Source organism: Clavelina lepadiformis, chromosome 4 (genome assembly GCF_947623445.1).
Source record: "Clavelina lepadiformis chromosome 4, kaClaLepa1.1, whole genome shotgun sequence".
NCBI classification, from domain to species: Eukaryota; Metazoa; Chordata; class Ascidiacea; order Aplousobranchia; family Clavelinidae; genus Clavelina; species Clavelina lepadiformis.
Window position 1 is genome coordinate 8,200,846 of NC_135243.1, and position 12,446 is coordinate 8,213,291.

A 12,446-nucleotide genomic window follows, 5' to 3' on the forward strand; every position below is an offset into this window, starting at 1 on the left:
TTTTTTTATAATATGTTTTATTTGAATAAAAGCATATAAAACCCGTTTGTGTAACTGGGGAATCTTTTCGTCAAGCACAAGCCAGTACGTTGTACACCACGCTTATGGCGAACGGCGGCACCAATCAAACTTTCAGGCAAGATATCTCATAAGTGTAAGCTTGTATACTCATTGTAGCGCGTTGCGCAAACAATCTAAAAGCATCATTTGCCCAAAAACGAAACATCGCACCAAACGAGATACGCTAACGCCGAGGTGTAAACAGGCTAAGCTGTAATAAAACTTAAGTGATAAAATTACAATAGACTTCAATACACATGATAAAGTATTTAAGTTAATGAACTTTTACAGACGTCAGATGTGAAATAAGGTGAAATAAAATGGCTGCATAGGTAGCATATATCAAACAGTGTCAACGGTAATTAAACGTTTCTTATACGGCACCAAATTTCGTAATGTTTGGATAAATTACATCTTTCGCTAAGCCTGCCACTTATGACGTTTGGGTTTAGCTTCAAAAAACGCTTCACACCGCAGCTCTAGATTACATAAAGCATGATTTCCTTCTAAGCCCGTTTGTTAAACATTTCAAGTCAAAAAATAAATATTAAACATATAATTGTGATATGCTAAGACGCTAAGTCAAATAATAACTAGATTCAAAAACAGAAAGCTTTGTTGTTATTAGAGCGATAATGTTCCGACTTCTGAGTTCAATTAAGATGTTTTGGGGATATTTTTTTTCAGTTATACTAACATTCATTTCTACTTCATAACCTGCCCGGAGGCAACAGTGCCATCTTTACTTGGGTTAAGCGAGAAGCTATAAGGCTGTCTGCAGTAGTCCGAAAAAATATCGAAAGGACTCTTAGAAACCGCTATGCAGGGAATAACTATGAAGCTTGCTTTGTTTTTCTGCGCCTTGACAACTGTCTACAGGATTACCGATGGTGAGTTTTTTAAAGCGTTTAAAAATATCAAACAATAAAGCTGTCGCTGTTATTGGTATTTAAATGTAGTTTGCTGAGGCACAATTGTAACAATCAGGAACGCAAGTGTCGATAGCTGTGACACTATATTTCTGGATTTTAAACAAGAATGCAAACAAAGATTACATTGTTGTTTAGCAATACAAACTTTTTCTTTTTAACTTTAAAAAGTAAATGGACGTTAAAAGCATATCTAGGTTTAAAGCTAACATAGTATTTCCTTTCATTTGGCCGCTTAACTTTCACACACTGCATTATAGTTTATCTGGGTGTCCCAATAAAACTGAATTTTCGAACAAAGACTATCGGATTAAAAGCAAAATTGACGCTATAAGAATGCAGCAATACTGGTTCCGATAAAATCGTTTACTTGGCACACTTTTGTATAGACGCCAGATTTTTATCAGTATTACCCGTTAAGTTGCTTGATTTGGATGAATCAATATTTCAACTTTGTGTTAAGTCATGGCAGGAATATCATTGTAGATTCGTTGCAAAGATCTCGGCTTAATGGGATAAGATATTATGCCCACATCCGATACAGTGACGAAAGAGGTGAATCTTATTAGAGTGGAAGCTCATCAGATCGACTTCGGTTAATTAGAAATTTTCGACAACACAAATCAGCTTCACTTTTCTCAATATTCAACTAATTTAGCTATAACTTCGGACAACTAGTAGCTATTTGATCAGTTTCTTCAGCTTCCCCTTCACGTACGCAATTTTTTGAAAAGGTTTTACAGCTGCAAATTTTCTGTGGAAAAGATTGTTCATGTTTTCGTTTTCATTTCTGCTTCTATTCTCGGACAACTTAGCATCTAAATGTTTCTTCTGTGGTTATATTGCCATGTTGAACATCCAGTGTGGCAATCTTTGTTACCTCTGTTCCGACCTTATCCAATTTCTAAAAACTTCCTTGGTGCCATTAAAGTAAACCGAAGAATATATTTTTCATTTTAAAATGGGTGAAAGCATAACATTTTTAGTTTATTGTGTTTGCTTCTAATTTATACGCATTTATACAAGATGGAACGCTAGGAAATATGTTCAGTGTCAAGGACCGTCATTCTAACAAATCAAATAACGGTTGAAGCACTATAGACTTACAACAAACCTATATGTAAAATGATCTTAGGCTTCTGTTTGACTATAATTAAGCATAGAACAAAAAGGGATTTTTTTTGCAAATGCTCCATGCATTGCTATGAATAAAAACCACCAACGCGAAATAGCAACGTTTTACTTGAAACACATGCTTATGTATATATCAAACATCAAAGACAAATTACTTAGTTCTGAATATGATCGTTTTGTCATTCATTGTGGGCTGAATTATATTCGAAAAATTTTAAAACCTAAATCAACTCGACTATATACAGATTTTCGCACAAAATATGTTTAATTTTTATAACAGGTATCAACTGTTTTGTGTGCGAAGATGAAGTCAACACTCAGCAATGTTTAAACTCGGGCGAATTAAAGTCGTGTGAACCAGGAGAGGTATATACGAGAACAATTTTCTATGTATCGTATATTTTCGTTTTCTCGTATATTTTCTAGGAAGGGGGCAAATCTTTATACTGTATATAAGCGACTACATGTCTGTTAACATGCGTACACACCGAATTTATAGTATTATCTTAATCGGAATAACCAACTACAGAGGAAAGTACTATACAGCATTTACCTTCAACATTAACGTTATTTTTATGATTGAGATTAAACTGTAGTATATAGGATTTGGGGTATGTATATACAGACCAGCTTGGAACTTATTTTTTGTAATCAATAAAATTTGTAAAAACTGTCTTAATTAGCTTGCTACGCATGGTCATATACATATACATATAATGTATATACATATTCATATACATGTTAATATTCATTTTAACAATCTATAGGTTATATATGTCGATTGGTACAAACTCTTGTTTATCTTACTAACTTACGTTAAGATTATGTTTGTGTTACTTTATCAATCGCTTATCATATGAACAGTCAGTAATACAAATAAGCTCATGAATTAAATCATTGTTCAAATTTCTTGATTTTCTGAGCTATATTTAGGTCTGCCTCAATGAAGTTCGCCGAAAAGGTGACGGAATAAGAATTACAAAACGTTGCAAGCAACCGACAGCTTGTCAAAACAATTATTTGCAGGTTTGTGATATCTATGATATTTAATAAAATTTTCGTGTCTTTTATGCAGACATAGATCTTTAAGTTGATAGAAGAAGATGTGACTTTAAGTCATTTAAATTTTGATTTTCGTTTTTTTCTTTAAAATGCTTTAGTGCAATATTTTTATTTTCATTTAATCAAAGTACACTAAAATATCAATGCTTGTCATATATCGAATAGTTTTTTGGGGTGTGGTTTTCCAAGTCCATAATCTGCTCAAATATATAATATATTTACAACAAGCGGTTTCCGAGGTTATAAACGTTATAAGGAGGCTTGGCTCGTTCAGTTTACAGTGTACACATACTATTAGCGGCCGCACATAGCTAAAATAAAACCGCAAAAAAATTAAAAACTATAACGTGAGTCTTTAGCAAAACCGAAATTGTAGTTTCAGTCCATAGCAGGAAACACCTCAAACCAATCAATTTACCTCATAGTAATGACTATCTTCTTTATCTGATAATTATAATTCACTCACGGATTAAGGGCATTTGAAAAGTTTAAATACTATTCGGGTTTTCAGAACATTTGTAACATTTTTCTATAGATTAACCTATGACGCAACCAGAATTATTTAGGTTGATAAATAATTAATTCATATAATAAATATAGTTTAGTGAGAAATATGTGTAGTGTACTATATAGGCTAGTATAGTGACCAAGACATTGTAAAATAATTAGGAATGTAAAACGATTTCATGTTAATTTAATCCACGGACGATTATTACAGAAAACCCAAGTGGACCCAAATAACATTCGTCGGCTAAATCTTCTTTGAGTTTTAACTAACCGACCACCAAACAAAATAAAACACTGTGGTGCTATATGCAAAGCGAATTCTAGGCAATGTTACGCTGAAATAAACTTCTTATACATCGCTGTATAACAAAAGTGTTGATTTTAGAACGACAACGGAGTGGTACACCAGTGCAACGCCAGAAACCCGAACTTTGTTTGCCGCTGTTGTTGCCAAACTGATGAATGCAACGCTGCCTCTTTGCCTTGTGTTGGAGGTAAGCTTTCAATAAGGGTCAATCTAAATGACATACGATATAAGTCTTACAAATAGGCTATAATATGCTATAATATATATACTATATACTATAATATACTTATAAATGTATTGAATATTTAAATTACCAATATTATATGTCGGAGAATATATCATGTGTCCTGCGAAATATTCAGTTGTGTAGGCTATTCAATCGTTATGGCGACTTCCCGTCATATCATTTGTACGTCATGACGCACAGGATGCTTTGGGGCAATCTAGTTGACTCATTCTGTAACGGGAGTAACCCAGAGATAGCACAATCAAGTATCATGCTCTTTTGAGTTAAGAATCAGTTTCAACTTTCAACTACAAAGTTGTTCAGATTTTGATAAACGTTATCTGTACTTTCATCGACGATTTGTAACTGAACTGAAACACAAGATTTGTAACTGAATTAATATGCAATATTAACGATGTCAGCCCCTGTATTTCATTGTAATATCGGTTAAAAATCACTTGGTTTCAACCAAGCGCAAAAATAGGTTTAAGATATTCTCTTTGCATTTGTCATAATCTTCAGCTTAATTTGCTCAGTTGTTAAATATCATATAAGTAAGCTATTAACAAAAATTTGAAGAAGATACTATAATTATAATAAGATGTACGTGATACCGGTTTATTGCTAGGTTATCCAGACGACTCAATTTCTGAGCCGCAAAGAAGCGAACAGCTTTTCTCCGATGACGAAGTTAATACGTTGAGATACTCTTGGAATGATCTTGTTCCCTTCGGTTTGGACACCGTTGGACTTCTGATTTTGCGCAGGTCTTAGGACATAAGTCTTTTAATTTTAAATCTCCATTTTATCCGGTCAATTTATATTTTATAATTTAATCTTAATGTATAAGAGGTAATGACGTTACAACTTGCCGCAATACAACCTCTATATATGCGTGGCAAGCATCGATGAAAATGTTATCTTAGATTTTAAAGTAAAAAAGTGACAAATTTTTGGTTTGTTTTGCTTATAAGAAGATAACAATTATTGCCAGCAGCGTGGGCATTATAGAAGTGTTTATTAAAACTATCTCGATCCAATGCAACAAATTCAAAAATTAAAAATAGTTTTTTATTGCGTAAAATGGATTCCACAAAAATACAAATCAAAAAATAACATATCCTTATTTTTTGTTCCATTCCTAATAACTTATTTGATTTGCTTATAATAGAAATGTTCTTTTCATTTTCTATCGTAGACTCTTCAACGACTATCCCCAAACCCGACAACTCTTTCCCAGTTTAGACATACCCCAGGATGAATTACTTTCTTTAGAGCAGTTATCCGAAAATCCGCTTGTTGTTCTTCACGCAGAAAGGTAAGACAAATCACATACTTTTTGTAGTATAACAGAAGATAAATATTTCCTGTTGGGAAAATGAAACAAACTTGTTTTGAAATTTTTACCTACTTTTTATTATTATAGGGTTGCCAACGCTGTAGACAACATAATTGCCATACTGGAAGAGCCTGAAATCTTAGTCGAATTTCTTACGTGGCTTGGCGAGCGCCACGCTGCTTATGGCGTGGAACCAATCAACTTTGAGGTAAATGTGGTTTATTCTAAATGTTTTCGAAACCAACTTTACTCTATGCAAAAGTCTGGTCGGCAATTGTTTGTCTATAAGTTATATGCTTAATTGTCATTGCATGTATTGAAAGACGTTTAGCGTTTAGGATTTAGGGAATGTAAGCTTGTCATAGTACAATGCCGTATATGTTGTTTTGCAAAAAAGAAAAGCAGTTAATCGTCCATTATAATCAACCTGCAACCGTGTTTGTGCACTAATAATTTGAATATTTGTATCTCTACATAGTCAACTGCATGTTATCTAAAAAAAAACGCAATCTGTTTGTGAAATATTAGCTTTGGAAACTATGAGAAAGCAAATGTGATCTATCTATTTGGACATGTCAAACCCAGTCACGACTTTAAGTGTCTTTGAGCATAACTGCATATTTCCGTCGGTTCGTCCGCAAAGTATACGAGTTACAAATATTCATAATCAAGCAAACGTTGGTTTAAAAATTCTCAACAACACATCACTTTCGCTGCGAGGTCTGTCACCGAAAAGAAATCTTCTAACAACTCCATCAAACATAAACGATATTCAACCGGGAGTTTTTAAGTAGATACAATTCAAAAGTATGAAAGCATCACGACATTAACATAAGCACAAAAAGGACAAAAATTTTAAAATCACAAAGACAAAGTTTGCGAAGAACATACTGACACAAGTACAAGACATAAAACCACGGTTTAATTTCATCAAGCGATAAATACAAAGAGAGACCATGTACAATTCACCATATTATCTGTAATATTTGACGGTTAATAACCTCAAAGCGCCAATTCTTTTTGTTGTGCGAGGACAAAGTTTTAAGCACATGCGCAACTAACTAAAATCAAACAGAATTAAAACGAGAAGAAAAAAGTGTTTACAAGGTGCGTGGGTGGAGCAGGTGCAGCATACTTGCTTGAACGGTGCCTGAGTCGAGCTGGAAAGTAATTATACCTGTATAGGGTAAAAGTGTTGATATTTTGTAGATAAAAGCATGCACAAAATATAGGGTGACTGTCCACAATACAGTCATAAACATATCATACTATATCACATTGCAATATACACATAGAAATTACTATATATAAGGCAAAAAAACAACGCATACATTTAAGTTCTGCTGTCTTGTGTTTGCAGTACATGGGGCATGTGATCTTAAACACTATACAGGATACCTTTGAGCTTCAGGATGATTCCGAAATCTTGTCGGCTTGGGCAAAAGCTTACGGAGCAATCCGGCAAGTTATTGTTGACACAATAAGGTCATCAATAAAGGAAGAATCATACGAGCCAGCAGAGTGAGAACAAACTGAAAAGCAAACCTTGTCAATATATTTAACGTTGACGTAGTACTGTATGTATTGTATAGTTGTCTTAACATTCATTGGCACGCCATTTAATTTTAATTGTCTTAACACATATAGTACTACGTTTTCTTCTGACATGTTTGTGATGAAAGTATAGCACGGTAAGCGTATACGTTAACATTTCTAACTTAACATTCCATTTTGTTGTACTTTTGTTGAAGATACATAATCTTTAAGCGGTTCTTTTTATTTCTTTTTAATAAAAGGTGTCGTATCACACGAGTTACTGTAGGTAGAATATGTTTACCTTGAGGCAAGGTTGTAACTTACGTCATAACAGACTAAAAATAAATCGTAAAATGCTTTTGATCGTTTTCACGGAAATTTCACAGTTATCTCAAACAAGTATTTGATATTTTTGTTGATAAAGGTAAAAATATTTTTTTATGGTTGTACGAGTTTTATATCAAGTTTTTATATATGTAATATTACAGTTTATATTTAAGCAATCATGAACGGACCATTTTCGACAGGAGTAGATACTTGCAAAATGCGATAATGCCTAACGTAGCCATGAAAAATACACAAAAAAATTTGTAAATTGAATTCCAATCAATAATTAATTATGTGCAATTATTTCAATGAATAGACTTTCATCTTGCTGAAAATGTATCGGTTTACAAGTTTTTTCTTGAAATAATTCTGTTTATTTCTTTTTCTTCAATCACGTTTCCTTTGAAATAGTGCAATAACTGTACCATAGGCTAAACATGACCTGTCATCAAGGATACAAGTCAAGGCTTGTTTTCTTTCTAAAACAAGAGATTTAGTAAAATATTATATTCTTGCGTATCATGAGAATAGGAAGATTGTTAAAGAAACTCGTTATTTTATAAATAGATTTTATGTTCAACATTTTTCAATAAAATTCTTTTCTATTTTACCTTAGAATTATAGGCATAGCCCATACGTGACGCACAGCAAAACGTACCGAGAGCGCTGCTAATTATAGTGGCTAAGCATGATCAAAAAGTTCAGACACTATATGGCGCAAAAAAACTTTGGTGTTTGTTGGGAAATCTACGCTTCACTTTTATAACAAAATATCGTTACAGAAGTATAAAACAGTCTAGATATTTCCTTAGATTAAAGTAAAGTAGATGTTTTGTTTACACACGTTACGATGGCAGCAACATAAAAGCTACGGTAAAGGAATTTGTCAAAAATTTCTCCATATAGAGTTTACTATAATCTATTGACTCCAAGTGGTGCCCTAAACACTTTTGAAATATATTTTTTAGTTGTATACCAAAATATATTTGGCTTATATATACCTCAGAGTTTGACTAACCTACATGACAGTGAGATGTCATTTTTGTCTTCTTTCCCTGGAGTAACTTTACGTAAAACTAAACAGGAGTAAATCGTATTATCTTTTGCTTATGGAAATCTGTTCTGCAAATTTTCACAGTTTTTACTCCAGGTGTCGAGTCATTTTTATATAACTTATAAGGTCCCCAAATTTTGATCTCGAGTGAATGTTCCCCTGAGTACGGAAAAGACGAAATTGCCTTGTAAGCTAATGGCATGTAGATCTTCATAAACTGGAAAGTTTGATCATTCTAAACGAAAGGATGCAATCATAAAGTGAACACATCGAACTAAACCGAAAACAATCCTCTGTGTTTAGTGTGTGTTGTTGCCGGTGTTAAAAACTATTGCATTAGTTGAAATTGATGTGAAAAAATAAACGCTTTGAACTAATCAGCCCATCACAAACAGGCTAAGCTAATACAACCGGAATGAAGCTTAATACTAAATACTAAGTACTAGTACTAATGTAACCAAATTTTTTCTGACCAGGTAAGCTCCCCGCTTAACGGCTAGTCAATTAGCCAGACTGTCTTATTTTTACGAGTCTTCCTTAGATAAAAACAAAGGTCTTCACTTTATTAAAACCAAACGTAGACTGATCAGACACTAGCTCAACACCACACAGCCGAGCGCAACATTCCCACAAAACCAATTCCACGCGACTAAGGAATCCCCGTGGGACGCTAAATCCATTACTAATTGGGCCCTCGGGCTAACGATCTGAGACGTCACGAGTATAAACAAGTAAAACACGGCATATCGTGAACATGCATAAAGACAATGCGAATAAAAACGGTGTATAACGTGATGGATATAAAAACGGTGTATAACGTGATGGATATAAAAACGGTGTATAAAAATACTCTCGTGACATCCCCCCCAGACCAGTTCTTTTCCGGCCCCGGAAAAGTTATTCAACATCCGGGTAAACGACCATCGTTTGTAGCTCCTTGTTAATCGTCTGGCGCTCCGTTGTTGATGAGCACCACGCAACCAAAACCGACCGTCCAGCTTGGTGAACATCCGTCCCCTGGTGTCGTTGACGACTCCACTGCACAAAAATCACTCGATTGGCTCACTTCGTGATCGTACCGAGACAAACTTACGCCCCAAATGAGCTGCTTGCTGGCTGGAGCAGACTCAGCGGCCTGCTCTTCGGGAGCTGGAGTTTCAGCAGCTTCTTCAGCTGGAGCAGACTCAGCGGCCTGCTCTTCGGGAGCTGGAGTTTCAGCAGCTTCTTCAGCTGGAGCAGACTCAGCGGCCTGCTCTTCGGGAGCTGGAGTTTCAGCAGCTTCTTCAGCTGGAGCAGACTCAGCGGCCTGCTCTTCGGGAGCTGGAGTTTCAGCAGCTTCTTCAGCTGGAGCAGACTCAGCGGCCTGCTCTTCGGGAGCTGGAGTTTCAGCAGCTTGTTCTGCTGGAGCGGACTCAGCGGCCTGCTCTTCGGGAGCTGGAGTTTCAGCAGCTTCTTCGGCTGGAGCAGACTCAGCAGCCTACTCTTCGGGAGCGGGAGTTTCAGCAGCTTCTTCCGCACATATACGTTTTCGTACAGTGTAAGCCAACGAAGATATTGCTCTGTCGGCATCGAATCGAGTCCCATTTAATACTCGATATTTGTTACTCTCCGTAGAACAAATGGGCTGCCTCGCTTCGGTACCTCTTCTCACCAACTCATCGTACTCTAAATCGAAAAGCGACAAGTCTCTGCCTCGTACATCCCAGCTTAAATCTTCATCGAGGCTGTTAATTAGAAGATGCTTCTTTAAAGCAGGATTCGCTTCAATCGTCGTACAATAAGCGTCGAAGCGGTTGAAAAAGCTTTGGAAATCTTCGATGGGCTCATATATTGGTGGAGGAATAGCGAAACAGATGGACATCGTGAAACTTCCACAAGTTTAGTCGAATAATTTCCTTGACTGCGGGATCCTGGCGCGCTCGCCAATTGTAACCAAACTTTTTCTGACCAGGTAAGCTCCCCGCTTAACGGCTAGTCAATTAGCCAGACTGTCTTATTTTTACGAGTCTTCCTTAGATAAAAACAAAGGTCTTCACTTTATTAAAACCAAACGTAGACTGATTTTACACTAGCTCAACACCACACAGCCGAGCGCAACATTCCCACAAAACCAATTCCACGCGACTAAGGAATCCCCGTGGGACGCTAAATACATTACTAATTGGGCCCTCGGGCTAACGATCTGAGACGTCACGAGTATAAACAAGTAAAACACGGCATATCGTGAACATGCATAAAGACAATGCGAATAAAAACGGTGTATAACGTGATGGATATAAAAACGGTGTATAAAAATACTCTCGTGACACTAAGCCCTGTACAAAGAATGGCATCAGGACTCGTCAGAATTGACATGTTTACTTTCATTTTTCATTGTATATGTTGCTTTTCTTGTCACATTGATACGGCTTGTTAGCAAGATTTTTTTTTATAGCTGCAGCTAACGTTTCGTTCCCTTCTTTTTGCTTTGAAAGCGCACGGTTGGACCATGTGGAGTTTTTATTAGTTTTATGCCAAGTTATCTGCATATATAGGGTAAAGAGACAAATATAACATGTTAACATGAAGCCTTACCTGTGAAACTCAGCAACTTACACGTAATGTGAGTGACCATACTGCCGTATACTACCACTGGTGACGATGGGCAGAGTTGACTAATTCTTATAAACAAGCTTACCAAGTTTACAGCCATTATTCCCACCAGACTGCAGACTGCTAACTTTAAGTGGTTCTCAACCGGGGTGCCATTTACGCTTCGCAAGGGTGCCGCAAGTTATTGCGCACTAATCACTAGTCCAGGAAAACGATTGCGAAAATTATTTTTATTTAATGCAGAAACTTTTTGGTTTGACTGTGGGTGCCGCCAAATCTTTTGGTTGTTTGCAGGGTGCCGTAAGCCAAAAAAGGTTGAGAACCACTTAAGACTCTTAGTAGTTCGTGCGGAATAAAAAACTATGGTCTCCATAATGCCAGCAAAATTATAATAAACAAGCGATGACGACAAGACTTTACATTACGTGCACACTTTGCAAACTTTTAGAAGCAATTAAAGGACCTGAATAGGCAACAAGATATAAGCATTGATATAATAGCGTATATAGTTTGATTAAGTGTTTCATACCAAAGAGCACTGTGTATTAAGACGGATTTGGCGCAATTGCAAAATCAAGAAACACAATTCAAATCTGCTTCGTGATTAGTTGTTTTTTGTTGGCTTAACCATATCTAAACCGGGTGCGCGGTTTTTGTAGGTTAATAGCAAAAACATCTGGCTTCCTGTATACATCATAATTGTAAAACTAAAGAAAGTGCATTTAGTGTAAATTAGGTATTTGTACAAGTGATAAACTTCTAGAAATTTTTCTTGTTATGCCGCGCCCCCGCTGTGCGGAAAACCAGCTGACCGCGAGAAGAGAACACAAGAGCGTATATACTGTATTTCTCACAAGTATTAATTAATTATTATTCATTACACAACAAAAAACTAATGTAGTTATGATATTTTGGGATGGTAAAAATGTCGGATTTATAAACTCGGAAATAATGACACACAATACTGCATTCGGTTGAAATTTTACAAAGTTCTCCCAACAATTTAACCATAATAATTTTTGGATCAACTTAACAACAGTGAAAGTTTAGTTTGCTCTATAGGACTATTGTTTGTTTATTAAGCCAAAACAAATTTCTAGACCTTTTCTTTAAAAGATCATGCTAGCAGCTATAGGTGTTTGGATACGTTTGTATTATTATAACACACCTCCAAACAGTGAGTTTGGAAGTTTTCTTCAAAATATTTGTTTCTGTGATCTTGCACTTTGAAATCTGTTCCTGTTAAGCCTAAATCAATATTTTAAACATCGGTTCATATAACCAACACCATCCTTAACCCTTCTCCATGTTATCGTTGATGACATTGCGTAAACCAGTATAGGCCTGCACCGAAATACCCTGCCAGAAAATCC

At 35.8% G+C, this 12,446-nt stretch overlaps 1 protein-coding gene across 1 annotated transcript; it reads left to right on the top strand.

Moving 5' to 3' along the window:
* Positions 1 to 777: 777 nt before the first annotated feature.
* LOC143453293 (cytoglobin-2-like) lies at positions 778 to 7,376 on the top strand. Its single transcript, XM_076954568.1, has 8 exons — positions 778 to 950; positions 2,404 to 2,489; positions 3,057 to 3,149; positions 4,078 to 4,186; positions 4,854 to 4,992; positions 5,424 to 5,543; positions 5,652 to 5,772; positions 6,925 to 7,376. Exons 1-8 carry the CDS (start codon positions 881 to 883, stop codon positions 7,087 to 7,089), a joined length of 903 nt encoding a protein of 300 aa, XP_076810683.1. The 5' UTR covers positions 778 to 880; the 3' UTR covers positions 7,090 to 7,376.
* Positions 7,377 to 12,446: the final 5,070 nt, after the last annotated feature.